The 25,750-nt window shown below is 35.4% G+C and overlaps 1 protein-coding gene across 1 annotated transcript in view; it reads left to right on the top strand.

The window, feature by feature from the left end:
• Positions 1-21,641, top strand: part of LOC131152251 (PHD finger protein ING1) — an 80,860-nt gene extending 59,219 nt beyond the window's left edge. The window contains exons 6-7 of the mRNA XM_058104010.1: positions 20,978-21,116; positions 21,232-21,641. Of these exons, the coding sequence (XP_057959993.1) occupies positions 20,978-21,116; positions 21,232-21,336 (244 nt within the window). The 3' untranslated portion in view covers positions 21,337-21,641. The remainder of the gene's footprint in view (positions 1-20,977; positions 21,117-21,231) is intronic.
• Positions 21,642-25,750: the final 4,109 nt, after the last annotated feature.

Genomic DNA, 25,750 nt, shown 5'->3' with positions numbered 1-25,750 from the left:
CGTAATTCTTCGTGTCATTGTTTTATTGCTTTCATTATAATTTGTGTGATTGTGTTTTCTGTATATTTCATTGTTGAGTGCTGCATTGTGAGATCGTTTGTTTTTGCTGCGCATTGATTTGCACAAAAAATTGGTATCAGAGCATTGTTGTAAACTTGTAATGGCTTCTGGAATCTCTTCTGCAAAGTTTGATGTTGTTAAGTTTAACGGAACGGGAAACTTCAGACTATGGCAGAGAAGGGTTAAAGATTTGTCAGTGCATTAAGGTATGGTGAAGGCTTTATACGAAGGTCAACCGAAAGACATGGATGAAACAAGTTGGAAGGAATTGGAAGCAAAGGCTGTGTCGACTATCAGGTTTTGTTTGGCTAATGACATGTTGTATCACGTCATGGATGAGGATTCTTCGGTGGCAGTTTGGCAGAAACTGGAAAGCCTGTATATGTCTAAGTCTTTATCGAACAAGTTGTTTCTTAAGCAAAGATTGTTTTGGCTTAAGATGGCGGAAGGTTCGGATTTGAACCAATACATCAATACATTCAATTAGATTGTAAGTGATTTGATGCGGGTTGATGTGAAGTTCGAGGAAGAAGACAAGGCGTTGATGCTATTGAATTCCTTACCTGCGTCTCACAAGTATGAAAATCTGGTTACGACTCTAACATGGGGTATAGAAATCCTAAATTTGGAAGAGGTAACAAGTGCACTGTTGACTTTTCATCAAAGAAAGAAGGCTAGCGATGAAATTTCACAAGGTGAAGGGCTTGTGGTGAAGGGTAACCAAGAACGTGGGAGAAACAAGTTCCAGAGCGGATCGAGTGGTAATAAATCTTGGTTGCAGTACGGAAAGAAGAAGGACATAAGGCGTTTTAAGTGCGGAAAAATTGGGCACATAAAACCGGAGTGGAAGAAGGGGAATGCAGAAAATCAAGAGGATTCATCAAAATCTACGAATGTAGTGGAAGAATGAGACTAAGGGAGCAGTGATGATTATATGCTTTCTATTTCATTGAGTTCAGAACACCTCACAGATTCTTGGATCCTTGATTCGGGATGTTCTTATCAAATGACACCAAATAGAAATTGGTTCAACACCTGTAGGTCAGTAAATTTTGGTTCTGTTCTGATGGGAAATGATGCTTCATGCAAAATTGTTGGAATAGGAAACATAAGAATTAAAATGTATGAAGGTGTTGTTAGAACATTATGTGATGTAAGACATGTACCGGATATACAGAAGAATGTGATTTCATTAGGCACTTTAGATTGTATTGGGCATAGTTACAGGTTTGAAAGTGGGATAATGAAGGTGTGTAAAGACATCTTGATGGTGATGGAGGGACAGAAGTTAGCGGGAAATATCTATGCACTGCTAGGTACCACAGTTGTTGGTGGAGCTGTAGCTGCAGATTCTGAGTCAGGTAATACTGTTTTGTGTAAAACAACCACACACAAGATGGAGGTATTATTAACTGCATTTATTCAGATGTTTGGGGACCGGTAAGGGTAGCATCACAGGTTGGACATATGTATTTCGTGAGTTTATCACGAAAAGTCTTGGTGTACTTCATGCGGCATAAGTCAGAGATGTTTATCAGGTTTAACTTGTGGTTGAGGTGGAACATTGGAACTGAGTACGCTGGTGTTCAAGGAGTTTTGTGAGCAGCATGTCAGGTTGTATGCAGGGCTTGCAAGGAACTTCTTAGTAAAGTCAGTGAGTAAGACGTGTTTCTCGATTAACCGATCACCAAGGGTATTACTAGATGGGAAAGTTGCAGGAGAGGTGTGGACAGGTAATGCGGTGGACTACTTTGGATGTCCAGTCGTGCACGTTTCTAGTGAGGTGAGATCTAAGTTTGGTGCAATGTCTAGACGATACATCTTTCTGGGGTATAAGAAAGGTGGGTTCAAGTTGTGTGATCCAATCGCATTGGAGACATGATTTTTGGTGAAAAAGCCATGGTGCAGTGTACTTAGGTAGATGAAGACAAACAGGTGTCAGAAAACTGCAGTAGTAATGAGCATGTGATGCAGGTGGAGTTGCAGACTCAGGGCAGAGATGACATTGTTCATAATGCAGGGAGTTATAACACGGGAGACCAACAGGATCACAGCGGGCCCAGATGCGCTATCAGGCCACTACTCAGGGATGAATTTGATGATCCGGTGTCTTGTGCATTCATTACTACCAGCAAGGTTCCTACTATTTTTCAAGATATGGTGCACACCAAAGGGAAAAATAGATGGATGAGTGCTATGGTGGAGGTGATGGAGTTATTGTAAAAGAATCAGATGTGGGAGTTGGTGGAGCTTCCACAAGGGAAGAGGGCCATAAGATGCAAGTGAGTAATTTTTCTGTTGTTTTATGTTGATGACATGTTAGTTTCTAGGAAGACTTTGACTGAGGTTAAATCAGTTGGAAACTTTGTTGAGAAAAGAATCTAACATGAAGGTTTTGGGTGCGGTCAAAAGATTCTTGGATTGGAGATTCGTAAGGACAGAGCTGTAGGGAGATTGGGGTTATCTCAAGGTGGCTTTGTGGACAGAACTGCAAGGAGATTGTGGTTGTCTTAGGGTGGTTTTGTGGAGAAGGTATTGGAGAGGTTTATCATGGTTAAACCGGTACCGGTACACCGTTCGCGAATCATTTTTATTTGTATACTGCTCAGTGCCCAAGGATGGACGGTGATTTTCTGGATATTTCAAAGGTCTCCTATGCCAGTGTAGTGGGGTGTTTCAGCAAGCAACATAATGATCCATCAGTTGTGAGATTTGTGGGTGCAGACTATGCAGGGGACTTGGATGACAGGAGGTTTACAACAGGATATGTGTTTATTGTTGTGGGAAAACCTATTTGTTGGATGTCCAGGGTCCAGTCTCTGGTTGTACTATCTACAACTGAGTCGGGGTTTTCGGTAGTAGCCGAAGCTGTCATGGACCAATTCAAGCATTGCTTGGACTTGGTTTTTGTCTCCAATTGCTAGACAGGAGGCGGTCCCAACCTATACGGATTTTTGCCCCAGGTGGAGCAACGGGTTATGTTTTCAGTTTTCTCCTATGGGGTTTATATTTGCCAAGGTGAAAATTGTTGTAATATGTGGCTCATATGTTGAGTGGAACGCAAGTACAAATGAGAAAACATGGTAGAAAACAGCAGCTGAGGTTTGTAGGAGCAAACTGTTGACGGTTTTGTCTGGATGTGAAGAAATAGTCAACTGTTATGCAGTGTTTTATCGACTGTTTGCTCTTGGTATTAAACCGTCGATGGTATGTTTGAAAATCATCGATGGTTTGGCTTGGCAACTCAGCGTTGGTTTTCAAATTTTGAATTTGGGAAGTTGTATGGGTTGGGTTTTGGGGGGAAAACCTCTAGCAGGGTTATATATGTATGTTATATGTTGTAACTCTCAATGTCTTTTGACAAAAGATAGTGAAAAACAGTGCCGTTTGCTCTCGTGGATGTAGGCATTGCCGAACCATGTAATTCTTTGTGTCATTGTTTTATTGCTTTCATTATAATCTGTGTGATTATGTTTTTTGCATATTTCACCATTGAGTGCTGCATTGTGAGATCGTTTGTTTCCGCTGCACATTGATTTGCACAACATGATCAATCGATGTCAATAAGGGCAAAGATTATGGCTGAGAAATCCAGAGGTGGCTGGAGTTCCCTGCACAGACAAAGGGATGATGATGGTTGGGTGGGCTGGGCCTGGATCTTTGATGATTACTATAGACCTGGGTTGGTTGTTTGAAACAATAAAGGTTTACATTATTTGCAGTGTAGGGGGCTGTCCATTGCCAACAGAGGCCACCTTTGCATGGCTGATGCAGAATTAGTTGAGCACATCCTTCTTCATTGCCATGGACCAGAAATCTTTGGAATATGACTCTGACTGATTGGACAACCGTGGGTTACCGCCAGCTCTGTGGGAGGCGAGCTCTTGGCTTGGGGAGGGATTCAGGCAACAATGGAAAAGATAAAGGCTCTGTCTTTCATTCCTCTCAGAATTTTTTGGAGTGTTTGTAAAGAGAGGAACAAGAGAGCGTTTAAGAATTCAATCTCACCACTTCAGATCAGCAAGGAGCAGTGGTTTTCTGCGGCTACCAGTTTGCATAGTGGACTTATAGCAAATAATTACAGTGTAATTTTTTTTCTGCCACCCTTCAGGGTGGTTGATTTCTGTACTTTGTGCTGCCATTCCCTTGATGTTCTTTCAGATTTCCTTTACATCTGAAAAAAAATGTTTGGGTTTGGTTTGTGAGAATGAAATTCAGTCGGGTAATTCATAGTTCGGATGGGTAGGCCCAAAAGCCTATTCAGGTTCCCAATCAGAATGAAACCTCTTCTTTAAAACCTGTGAGGCAATGGGAATTCATCTCCTGTAGAGCAGAAGCAAATTGCATTCATATCAGTGCTTTGCTCGTCTTCAAATCAGATTCATCGTGGTCAAGAGAGAAGTAGTCGTTCCAAAATCAAAAAATAGAAGGCGATGGGAATTAGAAAGATGGTTTCTAAAAATTCAACTAATAATCTAGAGGGTGATGTTTCTCTTCTTCAGTAGAAGAACATTGGCAGGCAGGGATTCGGAGATGAAATTGGACGATCTCCTTCTAAGAATCTTAATTCTTGTGAGATTGAAATTCAGGACTTAATTGTTGGTTTGGAGCAAAATTTTGCTGGTAAGGGAGCCAATTCAGATACTTTGATTAGTCGAAAGGTTTACGTTCGCTGAAAGGAAGTGCAAATGGGTTTTGAAAAGGGGAAGATGTTGAAGATGAGCAAGATTTGTCTGGTGAGAAAGCAAAAAGAACTCTTGAGAGAGATTCTAAAGTGTTTTCAGTGTAGTGGAAGGCCAACTGGTGAGAGAGCTAATACAAGCAAGGATAGTAAGAGATGGGAGGATGTTTTTGACGATGGTAGTGCAGGCAGTAATGATTTTGAATGTGACAATAGATTTTCTTCTGACTCTTCTTCTAATTGCCTTGGGGATTTGTCTTATGTGTTGCCTCCTGGGCTCCTACTCTAAAAGGTTTATATGGGATTCATATTTTTGAGGATGATGATTTTAAAGAAGAACGGAAAGTAAAAGATGGAAATTTGTCCACTCAAGTTCAAGAAGTTTCTGGGAAAGATCTTCAAACTCACAGTTTGTTGGATAACTTGGTCTTCATTTTGTCTAATCATGGAGGAAATGATGTTAAGCTTGATGGTGGTAAATCTAAGGTGAAGAAGGTCAGGGGGAATTAGCTAATTTGAAGTGTTTAGTGAACTGTGATGGGAAGGGATTAAAGAATAAAGAGGGGTTCTCTTGGCTGATTTTAAATTTTTTATTTGCTATTTTTCTTTTTCCCTTTTTCTTTTTTGCTTTTGTTTTTCCATTTTCTTTTTGAGGATTTGTATCCTCACTCTGATTCTAGATCTTTTTTTATCAAAAAAAAAAGAGAAAAGAATCTTTAGTAGGTTTACTAGAGACTCACTTCTGAGACAGAAGGAATGAGATATTACATCATTGTGATAGGAAGTAGCAATATTTCACTCTATACTTATGACTAGTACAGTGGCATTTAAAGTCGATAAATGGACAGAGGATCTACTTTTGGCATAACATTTAGTGTAGATGTGTTAGATTGAATGGCAGATTCTACATTTATTTAGATTAGCTCAAGGTCCAGATGCTTCAGTTGCAGTGTTCGGAAATTCAGTATGGTGAGGCAATTTGGAGTGCACTGTTCAGAAGGTAATTTCAATATTGAGAGATTGAAGATGTGTAGGGGCTTTTGCAGTGGCTTTTGGGGGTGAGCATACAGTTTGAGGGTAGGGTGGTCATGAAGCTTAAGAGGATTAATTTGTTCTTGGTGAGATCCTTCTACCATTCTTTGCTCACTTGTTGGAAGAGCATGTGGAAGTGAAAACCTCCTAAAAGTAGCTTTATTTGCTTGGGAGGCTTTGTGGAACCTGAGTTTGAAGCATGATAATTTAAAGAATATAGGTTTCCAATCAGCAACTGGGAAAAATGTAGGCAGTTGGCTGATTTAATTTTTGTTCAGGCATAGTGTTGTGGGTTGAATGCATTGACTTGATTCATTATTATCATAATGGCTAAAGCCACACCTAGGTGCACGGTGCAAGGACGCTCAGGATCCTACATCTTGCTACCTCAAATGAGGCAACCTCGCTGAGGCATGCGCCTCTTTTCCTATGAGCGCCCTTTTCTGAAGCCCCGGGTGCTTTAGAGGCGAGCCTCAGTTAGGTTTTCTACTAAGTTGTTTTATCTTGTTCTTGCTTCCTACAATTCCCAAATTATTTTGCCATACTTTATTAACCATTGGATTTCACAATTGCATAGATTATATTGTTTTTTGGAATTACCCTTAATCGGGTTTATTGGACATAAATGAGGAGTTGATAGTTGCACACTTGTTGAACCAACCAGAGGAGACTCCTGGGAAGGAGAGAGAGAGAGAGAGAGAGAGAGAGGAAAAATACATGTGAGAGAGAGAGACATTGTGCAGCCTCTTCCTTCTTCAATGAGTGTGGGAGACTACTTTCACCATACAGACAAATTTCCTCTCACTTACATGTAGTAGACTTGAATTAGTGTTATTTTATACAATAAAATATCCTATTCTATCTCAAAATCAATGGGTAGCACACTGAAGTACAATATTTGGACATAGGAATCTCTAAAGCAAGGTAAACTAGCTAGATATAAGATAATTTAATAGAGGCATGCCTTTTAAGTGCTTGGAGTTCACAAAAGGCATGCCCCTTGGTAAATAGGCACCAGCCTCAAAAGGGTGCTTCACCTCAAGGTAGCAAAGGTGCAGGACCTTTAGCCCTGCAGTGCTTTGTACTGAGTAGGGCCCTCCTTGATTCTTTTGTTTGCCTTTCCAGAGCATTGAGTAACCACATTGATTCAAGACCAATTGGAAAGACAGAAAATGGCAAGAAAATAACTGAAAATAAAGATAAAATTAGGGAAATTAAACAAGAGATAAATAAAATACTAAAATGAAGGAAAAGTTGAAGGGAAAGGCAGAAAACTCAATTAATGTTCTCAATTTTAATAATGAAAGCTCCCCCCAAAAAAGTGCACACATAAGCCTAAATCTAAAGACAGAAATAGAGAGAGAACACTAAATCCTAAAAGATTTAAAATTGTAAACTAGCCCTAAAATTCCTAAATAAATGAAAATAGTAAATAGCAAATATTTTTGTTTCTTTACCCATCCTTCTCTCCTGGTTGCTGAATGCTTGACCATGAGTTTTGACATGTTGAAGGATGAAGAAAGCTAGGCAACACAAGCAAGCAATATTGTTAATTTGACAAGTTGATTCATACTATGATGAGAGTGGAAGGCTGCGGGTGAGTAGGAATACTAGCATAAGATGCATAAAATCCACCTGTAGGAATATTTCCTACCAAAGGAGCCAACTCAAAAATACCCACAGAAGTGTGTAAATCCTCAGCATAGAGAATAGGACGAATATTCAAATTCATATGCAAGCTAAGCATATAAGCATTACATCCGAACTTGTGAGTGCTACAAACATTTCTAGGGATGAGATTATGCTTTACATTTTGCACGCTAAGATGTAGTCCCGTGTACTAAAATTCAACTTCTTATGGTGGTCATGCAAATCACCAACAACACTATTGGGACCATATGAAAGTCATTCTCAACAATCCTCCATGATTACCCTTTCAACACACAAAAATCATCTTGAGGACTATCCAGGGGAACTCCATTAGAAGAATTATGGACACTGGAGACGAGCATGTTTAGTAGAACCCGCTTACATGTGAAAGTATTACAAAGGTTTGAAACCAAATAATCGTCTTGTGGTGGCAGCTCCATTTATACACTCAAAACATTTTCATTTGGGACTCCAAAAAAGACCTTGTGTTTGAACACCTTCCCTTTGAACTGTCATCTTTTGTGTAGGTCTTGGTGCGAGTGTTGTGCCATTATTTTTAAAAACGTAGTCATCTTCATCTCCATGATACAATTTGTGCAAATCATAAGGCCATGGTTGACCATGGTCTTAAATTTCCACGAAATTGTCGAAATTTTTGTTGAAATTTCCAATTCCCGTTTTTCGAAATCGAAATGGCATTCGATTTTCGTTTTGCATAATTTCTGTCGAAATTTCAATGAATCATCCAAAATTTATCTAAATCTCAAAATTTTAGCGTAACTTGTCGAAATTTGAACTATGCAATTAAATTTCCCCAGAATGCAAATGAGAGATTTAGAAGTGCAATGAAAATTTTCTCTTAATTTATTTTATTTATTTTTATCGAAACAAAAATTATTACAAGTGCTTTTGAAATTTTTGAAAAAGTAAATTTAAAGCTGCATTTATTTAACCATTCATGTCTAAATTATCATTATTTGTATAATAAATAATATTTAGATTTATGAATTTCATTTGTATTAACTAATTCATTAAATATGTTTAATGGACATTATCTTACAAATATGTTTGATGCACATATTATATTACTTCTCCACCTCATACACAGCATAGATGTATTTACTTGTAATAAATTAGTCCTAAAACTTACATTGTTATGTCTATTAATCATTTCTAAAGCTTTATAAAATAATTCCATGCTTTATTACTTATTCCCATTATTTTTTCAATTTGAAATCGAAATTGACATCGAAATCGAAATTTCCATTTTGAAAATCGAGTCGAAATCGAAATTTAAGACCTTGTTGTTGACCAAGCTACACCAATGTACTTGTCATGGGTTAGACACCCCATAAAATGTGACGTGAATATATACTCAATGGAGAGGATCTGAACAATTTTTTTCCTTTTTGATAGAATTACATTAACAGGAAAGAGAAGAATTTACAAGGGGCAAAGAATAAGAAATCCTCCTAAAACAAATAAAAATTACAATACTGCTCCCCTCCCGGCCCTCTGAGGATTTGACAATAACAATCCCTGAAACAGAACGCTTTTTTGTGACTGATAATGCTGTATTTCCTGCCCAAGGAATCTTAATAGGGATCTGAATGAGGTTTAGGTTGTAATTTCAACCTAGGGAGGTTATGTTTAGAGATGGCATTTATTGCACTCTGATCATTAATAACGATTTGTAGCTGCACACTGTAGATGTATGAAAACTATCAGCTTTTGTTCACGCAATATCCTCACTTGTAAGATTAAAGTGAGTATTGTCTTGGAGGCATGCTAATTATATAATGTCAATGGCCAACTGAATGTTAAGTGTCATACAGAATGGTAACTAATTAAAAGATCAAAGTAAGAGTGCAAAAATTTTGGAAAGAAAAATCTGATAGACCCTCTGCAATATTTACCAAGTTGGAGAGGAGATATGATGAGTCAAATTATCAAGCAAGGACATACCCTTTTTTGAAGAAAAATTTGAGTTCCAAAATTACAGGTGAGAATGTGAGATTCCTATGCACAAGCAGGTACTCCAAATCTTTCCAAAGCTTGTAGATGAGTTTGTGCGAAATTGGAGGCAATCTGGTTGATGTACCTCTATGATCCAATAATTAATTTCAAACTAAATGATGAGTTTGTGGAGAAAGTAGCACAAACCAATGCTTCCGAAAAGAAAGTGTGATTTCACAAACCTAAATATGTACATATGAGAAATCTAGCAACAGATGAAAATTGAACTCTCTTTTTTTGCCTTTTTTTTTTGGCTGAAACTTAACTGGATCAAATGCTATTAGTATAGCAGAACAGGGTTGATCTTGCTTCAGTACAGTCAAATTTGAGCCTAGTCATTGGGTGTGGGTTTATGAAAGAGAACTATGCTATACAAAGAGGGAGTTTGGGTTTGGGTTATAAGAAGCTGGGCATGGATCTGAGGTTGGACCAATGTAATTGGTTGGGGCAAAGGGGGCATTTGTTTGATTTGAATGGCCTCTGAATGAAGGTTACTTTAAAAAGGTTCACTAAATTATTTGAACTAGTTAGACATTAGGGCATTTGGTGCTAGCTCTGAATTTTCTTAAAACTCCTCTTATAGAACCAAATATGGAAAACATGCCTAATTCAAATTCAGAGGTCTCTTTTCTAATTGTATCCCCTATAACACATGAAAATGACAAAAAACTGAAAAGCCCAAGTGATTAATATTAAAATAATAAATTTTATTTTTATACAATAATAAATTGTAATTTTTAATTTATAATTATAATTAAATATATGAAAATAAAATGTTATTAATGTTAAAGCAAAAACTTTAGCTTACGTAATTGCTCAATAATTTTATCAAATATTTAAACTCTTAAGCATTGAGAAGGTTAAAATTGAAAAACAACACATTTAGATATTACATACCATACAGTTAAAATAGTTCAGATTTTAAATTGAGTGAGTGGATCAAGTTCAATGCAGAACTGGTTCACAAAATCAGATTTGAATCCAATTTTCAGCACTTAACACTTAAGCTTACCCAATGCCCCCCCGAAGAGTGAAGTGGACCGGATTTTCTGAAGTAGGTTGGGTTTAAGAGGAGAGGTTGGGGTTTTCTGGTAACTTCAGTTCAGTTCATGATGGAAAAAGGGGCAAGGGGTTGGGAAGGACTGCACTGGTGGTAGTGAGGAGCAGGTGTTGCAACCTGATGGTGAATATTGTAGCAGCAGCCTGCAACAGAAGGGGAAGAGGCTGATACAGCTGATTCCAACTGAAGAATTTGGAAGATATCTAAAGATGAAAGATCTGCAGTGGCTTCCTTCTCCAATTATAGGACTGGAGGAGTGTAGTGGTGACAATCCAAAGCAGAAGCAGCATCTTTTTTCCCCTTTATGCTCTTTCTTGCTTCTTCCTGTTATTTGCGGCCCTGATTTCTTTTTTTCTTGTTTACTTGGCTGGTTTTGTAACGACTTGCTTAATTAATTGATTTTTTTTTTTTTTTAATACTATGATAATCTACATGCTCTAATACCATACTGGGATAACCCAATCATAACCCTAAACAGCGAGAAGCATAAATCATATAGACAATATCATTTGAACATATATATATAGTACCGCACAATACCAGAGTACTACATGTTTTCCCTCAAAATATACACATATTACTGTTTTTCCCAAAATACCCTTAGCTAGCTAGGGCAATACAAAAATCCGCCACTGTACTCACTTAGCTGACAGGGCACTACAGACACCCCTCTATTTGCGAGCCTGATCTACTCCCCTACCTGGATCACCTGAAAAATGTTTCAACACTGGGATGAGCCAACGCTCAGTAAGAAGAAATATGCTATTACTAGTGTGTGGCAAATGAGCTACTATATATCATGAAATCTGTTTCCATATCAACATGAATAACTGAATACAAAAGTACAGTACAAATAATAAAATACACCACCCCTTTCCATGTTGTTTAACATAGCAGTTTTATAGGTTATAAATCAAAGTACTTCTAGTATACATAAGTAGGGTCCCTGTTTCTGTAAATCTGTACATATAGAATAGTAACTGAAACTGTTCCCTGTAGCTATCTGTGTGTCATGACTTGCCCCTCTCATGACAGGGTTGTGCGGTCAGTAGGCTGGATTTACCCTGACTGGCCAACCAGGAATAAATCACTGAACTTCGTCAGTCGACCTGCCCACCTCAACCCATATCTAGATGGGGAGTCTTACCTCTTCAAGGGCCTAGGTGGTCGACCTTACCACGTATTATTTGAATAGGTGGTTGCACTGATAAAGTAACATAATATCTGTAGTAACGGTACCGTGCTCTGTAGCTGCAAGTCCAACAGGGTCTGATATCATATAATATATTTCTATACATATCTATCTGATTTACCATGATTCTGAAGTAATCGTAATAACCATGATGCTGCATAACTGTACTGTAATTCATATGTCGTAATACTGAGAACTGAATAATCATAACACTGAAACTGCATAATCATAATACTGATATTCGTGTAATCATGGTGCTGAAATCTGTATAATCATGGTACTAAAATCTATAAAATCATGGTACTAAAATTCACATAATCATAATACTGAAATTCATAAAATCATGAAACTAAATTCGTAAAAACATATTCCCGTACCATATTCATATTCACAAGTCACACCATACTAAATACATAATTTTTCATAATTAAATAAACTGTATAATATTTTAAGAAATACCTAGCATAGCATATTTCCCTTACCTGACTACTGGAAAGCCCCTAGGGAATACAAGCCTAACCCCTGCAGGGCCTCTTACACAACACCCTGAAAACAATATTTTCCAGAACAAAATATCAATATTTTATCGCCTACATCATTTCCTATAACTGCCAGGAAGTCAAAAACTGGATAAAAGACCTTACCTTGAATTTGGGATGAAATCCAACTTCGTTTCTTTGACGATCCGCTCCAGAAAACTTGTGGAGAACTCCGCCAGGAGCGTCGTGGTAACCTCGAATCGTCGATCCGGCGATTGGTGGGGCCGGAATGGAAGAGAGAAGGGAGAGAGTGGCGTAGAGAGAGAGAGGAGAGAGAGAGGCGCGGTGAAAAATGAGAAATATCCCGGTTTCCCTCTATTTATACTGCCAGATTCATCGATGTGACTCGTTACCTCGTTGACAAGTCCTTCATTAAATTCGTCGACGAAGCCCTGTATTCGTCGACGAAATTTAGGTTGTCTCGAAACCCCTCTCGGTACTTTCTCGTCGATGAAACCCTGTGTTCGTCGACGAAATTCTTAAACCTTTGTTGACGAAACTTGGCAATTTTCTTAAAATTATTTTATTCTCCAAAATGCGATGTCATCGACGAAGTCCACGGCCTTCTTCTGTTTCTGTATCTATTTTCTCTCCCTCTTTATTATTAAAATGCTATTATTCTTCGGGTCACTACAGGTTTCTTTTGCTTTCTCTTGCTTAGTCTGTTCTGGCAGCGGCTAACTGCTACACCTTTTTTTCTCATTACTTCATCAGTTTTCTCTCCTCAGTTCTTTAAGCAGTGACTTTGTTTTCTTTCTTTGTTTTTTTGTTTTTTTGTTTTTAGATATTATAAATGTGGGATAAGATTTTGGTGGAAACACTTGGATGGATTGTTTTCTGTGGCAGTGAGTTAGAAAAGGAGGATTATGGCTTGGCTATTGTGGTTGTGTAGAAGATAAATTCTAGTGTGTGGTTGTGGCTAGTATTATTATGACGGCAGGGTTAGGGTTGTGGATAACTGTGGTTGAAGATGGCTGTGGACAATGGCAGCGTGAGGATCAAAATGAGGTGCTTAATACCAATTGATGCAGGACCAGTGGACGAAAGAAAATAGCAACAAAATAACAGAGAATAAAAAGAGAATATAAGGGAAACAAAATATGCGAGAAAAAATTAAAAGGAAAAAGTAGGATTAACAATTAAGTGAGAGGCAAAAACTCAATTAGGGTTCTCAACTTCTAAAGGCAGGCAACTCCAAAATGCATATACTAAAGCCTATATATATGCTTAAATCCTAAATCCAAGTCGGAAATAAACAAAGAGATATAACACTAAATCCTTAAAGAAATAAGATTGCAAATAAGTCCTAAAATTTGTAAAAATATAAAATTAATAAGTAAATAAAAATAAATCTCAAATCGTCTTCTTTCTTCCCACATCATTTGTTGCATCCATCTTTATGGGTTTCTAATTGCTGCCCTTTTGCCCTTGGGTTGCAAGGCATTGCCTGATGGCTTGTGAGGGCAATTCAATAACTTTCACTCAATAAGGGTCTTGAAACAAGCAATCTTACCCATACCACTTAAGAGACATTTCATAGGAAATGATGGCTCCTTGTCAGCACTTTGACACTAGAATTTTCCCTCAAGTGACATTGTTAGCTTTACCATGATCCCAGGAGGGGGGGGGGGGGTGAATTGGTATTTTTAAATTTTAAGCTCTAGGTCAATCACCTAATACTAGTATATTCACAACCCTATGGTCAATCTAGTGCAAGTAATGTAAATGTATACCAGAAAGTAGATAAAGCAATTTAATCAAACATACATGCACCAGAAAGCAGTAAAGTAAGGGTGACACACAGAAATGTTATCGAGGTTCGGCCAATTGCCTACGTCCCCGCCTTGGCTAACAAGCACAAGGATTACCACTATAATTTGCTCACTTAAACGGGTGGAGCGGTACCTATACAAACAGGTTAAATTAGCACAGGGCTGACCTCAATCTTTACAACTAGGTCAATTATCACAGGGCTGACCTCAACCTACACAATCCTTACCGGGCTGGATTACCGCCCCCTCAGGCCACGCTTGGAACGCTCAAAATTACAATCAAATGTTACAATCAGAATGCTTTCATGTAAAGCGTATATGTACCCAAATAAGCTCAATCAATATACACCACACTATGATTCAATATGTAAGCTCAATGTGATCTTATTTAACTCTCAAGTATGTTTACTATCAGTGTAATGAGTGCGTGAGAGTATCAACAAACAATCTTTGTATCTTAAGATATTCAAGCAATTGTGTTCACACAAAGATGTCAATCACACTTCATATATTTCAAACAACAAGTTCTCTCAATATAAGTATATGAAGTTCTGTATAAGTTTGGTTTGCAAAAGGTTTTAATCTTTGTATCCAATAAAAGATATAACTCAATGAATGTTTGTCACAAAGATTAAATATCTATTCAAAGATTTATCAAAATAAAGCACACTAGATATTTGAAAGTATTTTGAAAATATTGTGCAACCAAAAACAAATACTATCTTCTTAAGATGTTGCAATGAAAGTGCAATTCTCAGAAGATCAAATAAAGTCTTCTTAGGATGAACTTATTAGCAAAGTTCACTAAGAATCCTTTTTGGTTTGGCTCTCAAGAAAATCGTGTTAATCAAACAAACCAAGGAGAGCAAACCTTTCCAAGAAAAACACTCAATCGACTTACAGTGTGTTTAGACAATAGTGGCGGGTAAGTATGAGTGGATGGATATTCGAAGTCGCAAGGTAAAAGCTCTGGAGAAATATTCTTAATCGTATATTTTCAATCCGTATCTAATTTCTCTAAATAGCAGGTATATATAGGTATACCATAAATGACGCTCGCTGGGGACACGATTGGAATTATTAGAAAATAATAATATCGTTTTTAGTAATTAATATAGTTAAATATGGAAACTTTTCAAAATAACCTGAGAGCACCGGTCGACCAGAAACATTTTCGGTCGACCCAAGTTCATATGGTTCGGTCGACTAGGCCAAAAATGAACTTCAGAGTCGGTCGACCCGATCAGTATGTCCGAGGCGATTTTTCCAAATTATCGAGATTCGGTCGACCAGGGTAAAAATGAACTAAGGTCTCGGTTGACCGGAAAGAGGCGATTTTTCGATTCCCCGAGGTTCAGTCGACCAGGACTAGAATGAACTAGACTGGTCGGTCAACTAGACCATTGGATCCCACACGTGGGGATTCGGTCGACCAAGTTGGTGTAGTATAAAAATCTCTCGGTTGACCAAGAGGTCAAAATGTTGACTCCTAGGTGGTTTGGTCGATCGGGGTCAAATAAGCTGTAGTGGCTCGGTCGACCGGACAGTAGTCAACTTGTTGACCCGGACCGGTTTCGGTCGACCAGGAGAAAATGACCTATGTAGGTCGGTCGACCGAAAGTACAAAATTTGTACATTTCTGTCATTTTTCAAGCATACAATCACCCAAATCAAATGATCAATCATATGTATGCATGAGTGAGTATCTTAGGGTCATTTCAGGCCTTTTTGAAGACACCGAAAAAATCCGGTGTCGGTCAACCAAAGGTCATTCTAAGGTCATTTTCATTATGAGCTTACATATTTGACCATGCATGTGATCTGTGTGATTGTTACAAGTAAAAATCCTAATTACTATTACAGATCAATTACATGCCTGAATTGTATATATTACAACACAAAGTAATTTGGTCTTCAATAGAAATTTGATCTTCAAGCTTCACTCTCTCCATGTGCATTATGATCTGTCAATTTAAGTTCCTGCACAAGGTCTCAAACACTCATTAGTCACAATGAGTATTTGTCACAATCAAAACCGGACGTAACCTATAAGGTTAACAGACATTCCACTATCTCATGAAGTATTCTTCACTAAAGTGGAAGAAGCTTCCCTAACATTGTCAGTCAAGCACTATGCAACTATTTGGGCTGTCCTGAATGCTTTCTTTATGGAGCTCAGCCCTTTCCAAAGGCTTTAGGCCTTTAAGGTAATGGAACAACTTATCTTTTTTCAATATGACATGGTTGTTGAACATCAAGGCCAAGAATCACTAAGTCAGCATTCTTTGGGAAGGATGATCTATGAGTCTCTTAAAAAAAAAAATTGATCCTTGACTTTTCTTTTCAAATCTTCCCATGTGTCAGTGGTTTTGAATTTTATCATACTCCATCCACCACCATAGTTTGGCATCCAAAAGATCATAGCTTCCACGTCTCAGTCTCTTCTGGATCATCCTTGATTGCACAAATGTGTTGATCCATATCAAGGGTGAAGTTTCCCAACTCCTTGGCATTTAGGATGCCCATGTTCACTCTCTAGTACTCCATTTTGACAGGGGTGGCATTAACATTAGTGTGGACAAGAAGGTTCAACTTACTGTGTAAATCACAAATCTCCATAAATGGGGGACTTCAATTGTTGCCTGAAAGTCCTCAATGGCGAGGATGCAATCTGATTCTTGAGTTTACTCATCGTTAATGGCAACAACACAGTCTGTTGCTTTGGCCATCTGTGGTCATTCCAGTAATTTGAATTACTTGCAACTCGAGCTCATGGAGCCACTCTTCATGAGTGCATTGTTCTTTTAGAGGCAAGATACATCCCCACTGCTTCAAGCAAGCAATGCCACTAAATCACACAGCAATGAACAAAGGTTTGGTACAAATAGTTATGGGTTGAACATTTTAACTCAGTGTAAGGGTTGTATATGACACACAAGTCTAAACTAGTCAACTAAAAGTTAATCAAGGATCCATTTCATGAACACAAGTTGTGAGCATCAAGTAAATAGGCAGATCAGTCTCTATACCGCAGGAATTGGAAACTTTTCCTTCTTATGTGTGTGTGTGTGTGTGTTTACATATGAATGTATGTTTTATGTGTCTGTTTGTGTATTTATTTGCGTGCGTGTGTGAGATAAAAAATGTTTTCGAATTTCTTATTTTTATTGCAATACAATGTAGAATAGGTGACAATAACACGCTTGTTTATGTTACCAATTTTCAATGTCTTTTATCTCCAGCTATTGTGTTAAGAACTCAAAAGTTAAGAGGCTGTTTATCACTGTAAAAAATTATGAAAACAAAAACCACAAACGAAACCTAAAAACCAGAAATAGAAACTTGAAATAAAAAACTAGCAACTTGTTTGGTTAATATTTCTAAAGCTAAAATAAATTAAAAACTTGATTTAGCAAATGCTTATTTTTTTCTTTGAATGAAATAAAATTTAAAGAATATTATTAAAATAATAAAAGTACCAAAGAATACAATTAAGAAAATAATAATAATAATAATAATAATAATAATAATAAAATTTTCTTTAGAGACATTTGATAAAGAACATTGTAAGAAAAATAAAAATGATTATAGTTATTTTAATTAATTATTGTATTTCAAAATTCACTTAAAAATAGCAATCTTATTGTACATGTCAATTGAAATATAGTAAAACAGAAAATTTAGTGGATTTTATTATTTTTAATTTTTAATTTTTAAAATTTTAGGGATATATTTATTTTAATTGTATTTTAATTCATGCAATCATTTCATTTTAATTTTAACTCAAAATTATGTATAAAATGAATGGTTTAATCCATAAAAGTTAGTTATGAATATTAGCACAACTGAAAACCATAAAATCTGGTTTTAAGTTTTTTTTTTTAACAGCAGAAAACCAACAACAAAAATAAATAACTGTCAACGAAAACAAACGTGTTTTCATAATTTGTTTTTCCTATTGTATATAAATGAAAAACATAAAGCAAAAAACAAGAAACGATACCAAATAAGCCCTAATTTTCTAGTTTTCAAACTAGATATTCTGGTTCTTAGTTGTTCCACTATACTTAAATATTCAGAATTCACTTTTGTGGATTAAATGATTGTGTACACATGATTTTATGAAAAATAAAATAAAATAAAATGATATTGGCATGTGATTGTAAAATAAAATTAATAAAAATATTCTAATTTTTTTATAAAAAAAAGAGTAAAAATCATGAAAAAAAAAAATACCATTTTACAAACCTTCATTTTTAGAGTACTAAAAGGTAAGTTTAAAATATAATAACAGTTAAAATAATTATAATTAATTTATTTTATTATAACATGTTTAACTAATTTGGCTTCTTTTGCATTTTCATCATTTTAATCATATTTATTAATTGTTATTAGTTCTAACTGCAAAAATGGACATGGGTTCAATTAATTTTTGATTTGTTTTAATTTTGGGAACACTGACAAAATAGGTTGCCACTTTTTAGTTTTTATCTCATGTTTTTAATTTTAAATTTTTTTTTTTTTAGTTTTAATTTTTTATAAATTTGTAAGTAATATCAATTGTCCCTTAAATTTTAAAATTTTCCCTCAAATCGATTTTGCAGGGATTAAGATAAATATTTGAGTATTTATGCTTTCTTAAGGAACATTAAAAACCTAAAAGGTGAAGCTCAAAATACAAGTTAGGATTGAACAAGTAAAGGAACCCTACCCAGGGATTTAGAGCACTTTGCCTTCATCCCAAAACCATATCTCTGATCACATATATTAAGAAATATATTCAATATTGAATATGAGTTGCTTATGGAACAATGAAAATCTGCATAGGACAATGGAAAACTAATTTCAGATAAACAACAGAAGCTTTTTATCTTTTAAGTTTAATAGAAAAGTTTATTGAATATAAGAGGGACTTGCATATGGTTTTATTGACCTAGAGAAAACATATTGTAGAGTACCTAGGGAAGTTCCTTGGTGGGTCTTAGAAAAGAAAGGGGTTTGCAATAGATAAACTGAGGGCATTAAGGATATGTATGATAGAATAGTGACTGGCGTTATAACTATAGGAGGGGAATCTAGAGATTTTCTAATCACAATATGTTTGCATCAAGGTTCTACTCCGAGTCTTATCTTTTTATTTAACTAATTGATGAACTTATTAGGAATATTCAAAATGAGATCCCTTGGTGTATGTTGTTTACAGATGATATCGTGTTGATTGATGATAGTAGGAGTGGAATGGAATCTAAGTTAGAACTTTGGAGAGCCACGCTAGAGTCTAATGAAATTAGGATAAGTTGGAATAAGACAGTGTATGTGAAATGTAGTTTTAGTAAAGGAGTAGCAATGGGAAGATGATTAAACTTGATAATCTAGAGATTAATAGCATTTAATAGATTTAGATATCTTGGATTTATTTTGCAAGCCAAAAGGGAAATTAAAGAAGATGTAGTACTAGAATTAAAACAGGTTGGGTAAAATGGAGGAGTGCGTCTGGTGTATTGTGTAATCATAGAATACCCCTAAAATTAGAAGGAAAGTTTTATAAGATAGCTATAAGGTCAGCTATACTTTATGGTTCAAAATGTGTAATTATAGTGCTTTTAAAACCCAATATTGCAGAAAAATCTTATAATACAACTTATCAATTACCCAGTATGCAGCAAGCATGTCAAAGCATGCATGGCAAGAAAGAAAACAAGCATTCATTGAATTTAGTGACATAGGGATGCTACAAGCGTTTAGTGGGGAGGCTACTTAGCCGATCATATTGACAAAGTTTAGAGAACTTATTACATTATGGAGACGCACCCTATTTAGGCATTAAAACTTAGCATAGGGAAACAATAAATTGTCCAAGGCGTCATACTGCAACTGCATCCCATACATATTTAGATAATTACTGTGTATAAGGATACAAAGCAATGGGCTCAAAACAAAAAGAGCCATAGGCTATAACAAGGTTTGCTTTTAATGCATAGGTTAGCTAAACATAAGAGAATCCAAGGACTCATACTGCAACTGCATCCCATACATATTTAGATAATTATCATGTATGTGGATGCAAAGCAACAGGCTCCAGACAGAAGGAGCCATAGGGTAGAACAAGGTTGGCCTTTGATGCATAGGTTAGCAAAACATTGACTATTTTTATGCATTTAAAAATTATGTATTTGAAAATTAATATCATGAACAAGGCATACGCATTCAAAAGGCTGAAACACACTCACAACTTTTTGATTAGTGTTTTTAAGTGTTGCAAAAAATTCTTAGAGTTGTTATTGGAACTTCTAATTTTTTCATTTTCTGTGAGATGAGTTAGAAACCTAGAACCAAATTTATCTTGTATATTTCAACAATTTCTCAATTTTTCCTAAATGTCTCAACTCTTCTGATAAATTTAATTTTTTTATAAAAATGTTGAATGACATCATATTTTCCAATCTTTAACAGGGCCTCCTTTGCGTACTTTCATTTTGTTCTTGGATCTACTCTGAATTCCAGTATTTTCCATGCAACTCTCAAATAATGAATTCATTCTATGGAAAATTATTCTTCATTATCTAATTTGTCATTTTGGATTTTAAGAACAACCCTTGAAAAATAATTGTGTACTAACCAAAATGGGTTATTACAAACCAGAAGTAATGTCCTTCTCAAGAACTAGGAATGATCGAGTACTGTCGCATTGAAATTGTGAAATTGTGAAACTTTCTTCTCAAGAACTAGGAAGAGCTATTGAAAATGATAGAATGAAGAATGCTAGCCTGCTGTTACTGACCTAAATAAATTTCCTAATGAAGAACTCGTGAGCTGTGATACTTTTTTATTTAATGTTGAGAGTTTATTTTTCTTATTTCAATTAGGCGACGGCCCAGCCTGCTCTGAATACTGTTCTTTCTGTATCTAAGAGCTAGTAATTTTGTTCATATGCTGCTTCGGTGGGAGATCGTGATTGATATTTTGTCTGTGCAGAACACGCCTAGGGTCAGCAACAGCAGCTGCAAATCCAACTAGTATGGATTTGGATTTACCTGTGGATCCAAATGAACCCACATACTGTCTCTGCAATCAAGTTAGCTATGGCGAGATGGTTGCATGTGATAACCCAGATGTATGTGTCACTAGTGTTTTTGTTTTTGTTTTTTTTTATACTTCTTAGTTGTTATGGGGGAAGGTTCCTTTGTTCTCCTTATTTGATCTGATGAAACTGCTTTTGCTTCTGACAGTGCAAGATAGAATGGTTCCATTATGGTTGTGTTGGTCTGAAAGAACAGCCCAAAGGAAAATGGTTTTGTTCGGATTGTATTGGCAAGCGGCGGAAAGGAAAATGAGAGGGAAGAGGATTATTTCGGAACCTGTGAAATAGGAAACATCTTTAGTCTGAACTCTGAATTATGATAATTTACTCTCACACAACTTTTTGTACATGTGTATGTATGTATTTTAATATTTAGGGAACCTTTGATTTGTAGAGTTTGTCGAAGAGACAAGATTGGGATTTTTTTTTGTAAAAATTTACATCGACCTTGCCTGAGGTTCAGGGATATTATAGGAACCTCTCCTTTCGCCCGAGTTCTACAGACAGCTTGTGTCATCCTTCCATTGTTTGACTGTCAAAAAGTGTGGTGTTTAGGAAGTATGGATGTAAGCCTTTACTTTACAGTTATGTGGATGAAATATAATATAAAATTATATTAAATTTTGTAATGTCTGCATAAAGCCAAATAAGGTCTGATGTCCATGACAACATAGGATTTGTTCACAAGTATCACTCCTCAACTGTTATTTAATAACTAAATTTGACATCAGCAAACTGTTGATGCTGTAATATATGGACCGTTAAATCCTTTAATACCATTTGACTTGTAAATTATCCATTTTGCCCTACCTCTCCCGCTCACTCCCAACAATCCTTTCTACTTTCTCCCTCATTGTCATTCTCCCTGTATGCTTTAAGTTTATCAAAAGAAAATTTCGATGGAAAAAGTGGAAACGTTATGCTATGTTCTAAAATAATTCCCAACCCAACCATTGAGTACTCGTTGCCTAAAACGTAGCAAAAAAATAGATGGAGTCCACTTTCTAATATGACAATCAAGTCAGAGTAGATGTCAAAGATGATCACTGACTACCAAGTCAAGAGTCACAGATACAGGTTTTTAATTCATAACCACAAAAGCTTCAATCTTAGCGTCGAAGTCCAACGGCATTGTACTCCTTAATTTTGCACAAATATTTATTTGAAGTGTTTTTTTTTTCCTTTTTAAATATAAATATTTTTATGGGTTTTAATGAATTGATTTGGATAATATATGATGGATTATGTAGATTCATTTAAGTTAGAAAATAAAAATTCATATTGATTCATTTAAATGAGGAATTGATATTAATTCAGATCAATAAGTTCATAATGGGCGTCGAGATTATCGAGATTTTTGTGCTTATATCATAAAGACAACTTAAAATATAAAATTAAGTGCAAGATGTGGAGATGCACCTTGTGCATTCTCCAAGGCTCAAAATTCCCTGTTTTACAATTTCAAAAAATAATTATAATTTTATTTCACATAATTGCTTTAGTAAAGAAGAAGAACAAAGGAATTTCGTGAACTAAAAAAATTATGAAATTAAGGAGAGTTCCATCCAAGTATATATTTGATTGATCATTTAATTCATAATTAAGTGTTTATAATTATAATTTGGTAATAACTACATTCACTAATTAGTTTTATTTGTGAAAACATTTCTAATTGTTGACATGAAAAATTAAATTTGATTTTCACCATCTACAGATCCTGGTAATCACCTGCAATCAAAGAAAAAAAATAGAGCTTGAGATTCTCTGCTTGGCCTCCAAAGACCTTCCCTTATGTTAGGTTAGAGTTGACACGAATTTAATCATGACTATAGTTCTTATGATGAGTGTTACTCATGTTGTCCCGCCTTCTCTTTTATAGGTGACCCCTCACTTGAATGTCCATATGCTACTTGAATGGCCATATGCTTTAATGCTTCTCTCCTATTGAGTTGAAAGTTATTACCATTATGTGAGAGTCACATGTCCTTTTATCTTTTCTTAAGTTAATATGTGCTCTTTTATTTTTTATTTTTTAGGAATAGTCCAAAATTATTTCAATTGATTATCATTGATCCCTTGTTAAATGAGTCATATTTTGATCTTATCATATGCCCTTATTTTTAACACTCTGAAGAAACACATTCATGTTTATAAGTATATTTAGAATTTTCTCACTTGCACGCAATTAATCTGGGTTTTGTTTTTAAGTTGGAGATAATTCAGCGACGTATTTTATAGGAGAGTTGTCCAAGGACCCATACCCTTTGTACTATCACATGGTGAATTCTATTCTAGGTGAGCTTATATAAATGTTAATATCTCTAGAGCCAAAGGATTCGAGTTTAAAAGAGAATTTAAAATGGGACAAAAAGATAGTGATATAACAAGCGGTTACGAGGAATATGTAAATAGGGCGTATGGTGAAGTGAAGTTTTTTTTAGAGTTGAGGGACTTCAATTCAAGTATAGCTCAGTTTTTGGGTTCGAGTCAGAGCTTAATTATTTCATTTGATTACAACTCAGTTTAAGACATTTATTGGTACTTTTCCAGAGTTAAGACGTCTTGAATTGGGGTTGGCGCGAACAGCCTCCACTCAAATAGTGACTGAGAGAGTGTGCTTGAGATTAGGGGTTTTTAATTTTTTAAGTTGTTTTCACTAATTTATTATTTTTAAGATGTGATTAGGTCACCTAATTACTATCAACTTATTGATCTTTTAGTTAACAGTGAATCTATAACTAATAGCCTTTGTCTGCAGAACCAAAATATGTGTCACAAGTACAGTTATACCAAAACAAAGTATTAGTTCCCTCTAAATATAAGCCCTACCGAATGGTACCTGATTATCTTATAATTACCCTTTTAAATGTAATCAATCAAGACTTATGATTTTTACATGTTTATTTAATTTACCAGTATTTTAATATTGAATAGTCCTACTATTGTGGGGGCTATTCTTACATCTAGAATCCTGAAAGGATGTCATTGTCCCACTTTGGGATTTTGTTGTCAAATTACTTAACATTCTTTTTCCAATAGGCAAAAGAGACTTACTTCCATTAAGATTTGATAAAAATACTGAGACCTCCCCTATGGTTTAAAAAATTTCATTAACTACTTCTAAGATTTTAAAAGTACCATAAAATTTCCTTGAGATTTGTCAAAAAAACACAAACCTTTCCTTAAAAAACTTATCTTTTTTTTTTTTAAAAAAATTCTATATTAGTTCCCATCTCCTATCTATATTTTAAATTCTAGTTACATAGGACTACATGGGCATATGCATGCAAGGAATGTAGGAATCATGCAAAATACAAGCAAAGTCTTAGGAAATTATGTGAATATCTATTTTTGACTTTTTATCATAACAACCAAAATAGCATTAATAACATTTTAATATATAATTAAACGCACATGCTAGCATTTCATATGCACCATAGCACACGCATATATATATATATATATATATATATATATATATATATATACACACACACACACACACACCTGTACATATATTTAACTACTCCTAAAAGGATAAGGGAAAAAATAGGTAGTATATATATACACACACACCTGTACATATATTTAACTACTCCTAAAAGGATAAGGGAAAAAATAGGTAGTCCTCATGTGACAAAAACTTAAATTCCAAAATCACCTTCTGCATATGTTTGTAGATTTAAAATTTCCAATCAAGCCCCAAATTTTTTTAAAAAATACAATGACTATGTGCAATGTATAGCCCCTATGTCATTACTAATATGTGGAGGCCCCCACAAAAAATCAAGGATCGTCCATCTATCTATTGATTTTTTTCCCAGCGTTTTATCCAAACATTCAAGCATTCAATGTTGGACGAAAAAACCGATGGTCATATGTCCATCTACATTGAATGATGTTGATTGTTACTCAATTTTTTTTTTTTTCATCTTCACACCAATAGAAAATTTTATTTAGAATTTAAAAGATTGAAAACAAATATATAACATTTGCTCTTATCTTGGTTGATTGATCTCAATGAAACACAATATAAATAAATTCCCCCAATTTGACAATATACCTACAAAACCAACAACCTTTCTGTGCTCAACTAAGTGTGACTATAATAAATTTTCCAGATTATTTCGATTGGTGTAAAATTGTGCAACATTGCTTCCCCACAATTGAAGAATTGAAGTTTCATGAGGTAAGACACCACTCCACAGTTTTCACAATTGAATAAGTACTAGATTTCAAGGATAAAAAATTTAACATTATTGTAAGGATTGTGGTCCACAAGTTTCCAACTTAGTGTAGGTAAATAAAGTTGTGCTTTACAGGTCTTTGTGTATGTATGCGTGACTTTTTATAATACTAGTCAGTTGAAATGTAAGAGTTACTGTAACAACCTCCTTATAAATATAAATTCTCTATTATTTTAAATTAAAACAATTTCCTACATAGTGGAAAGCAAGTAACATGAAACACAACCTTATATATATATATATATAAAATACTAGAGTGTCTAAAAATTCCACATATATTACATATTATATTGTACTCTCAAGAACTGCTCTTACTAATACCAAGGTTAACAAAATTGAACCCCAAAACACTCACCCTAAAAAGGGCAGACTAACAACTCCTCTATCTGCGAGCTTGCTCCGCTTGCCTAGCTGACTCAC

Source organism: Malania oleifera, chromosome 3, assembly GCF_029873635.1.
Source record: "Malania oleifera isolate guangnan ecotype guangnan chromosome 3, ASM2987363v1, whole genome shotgun sequence".
Taxonomy (NCBI): Eukaryota; Viridiplantae; Streptophyta; class Magnoliopsida; order Santalales; family Ximeniaceae; genus Malania; species Malania oleifera.
This window is presented reverse-complemented; position numbering and strand designations above follow the sequence as displayed.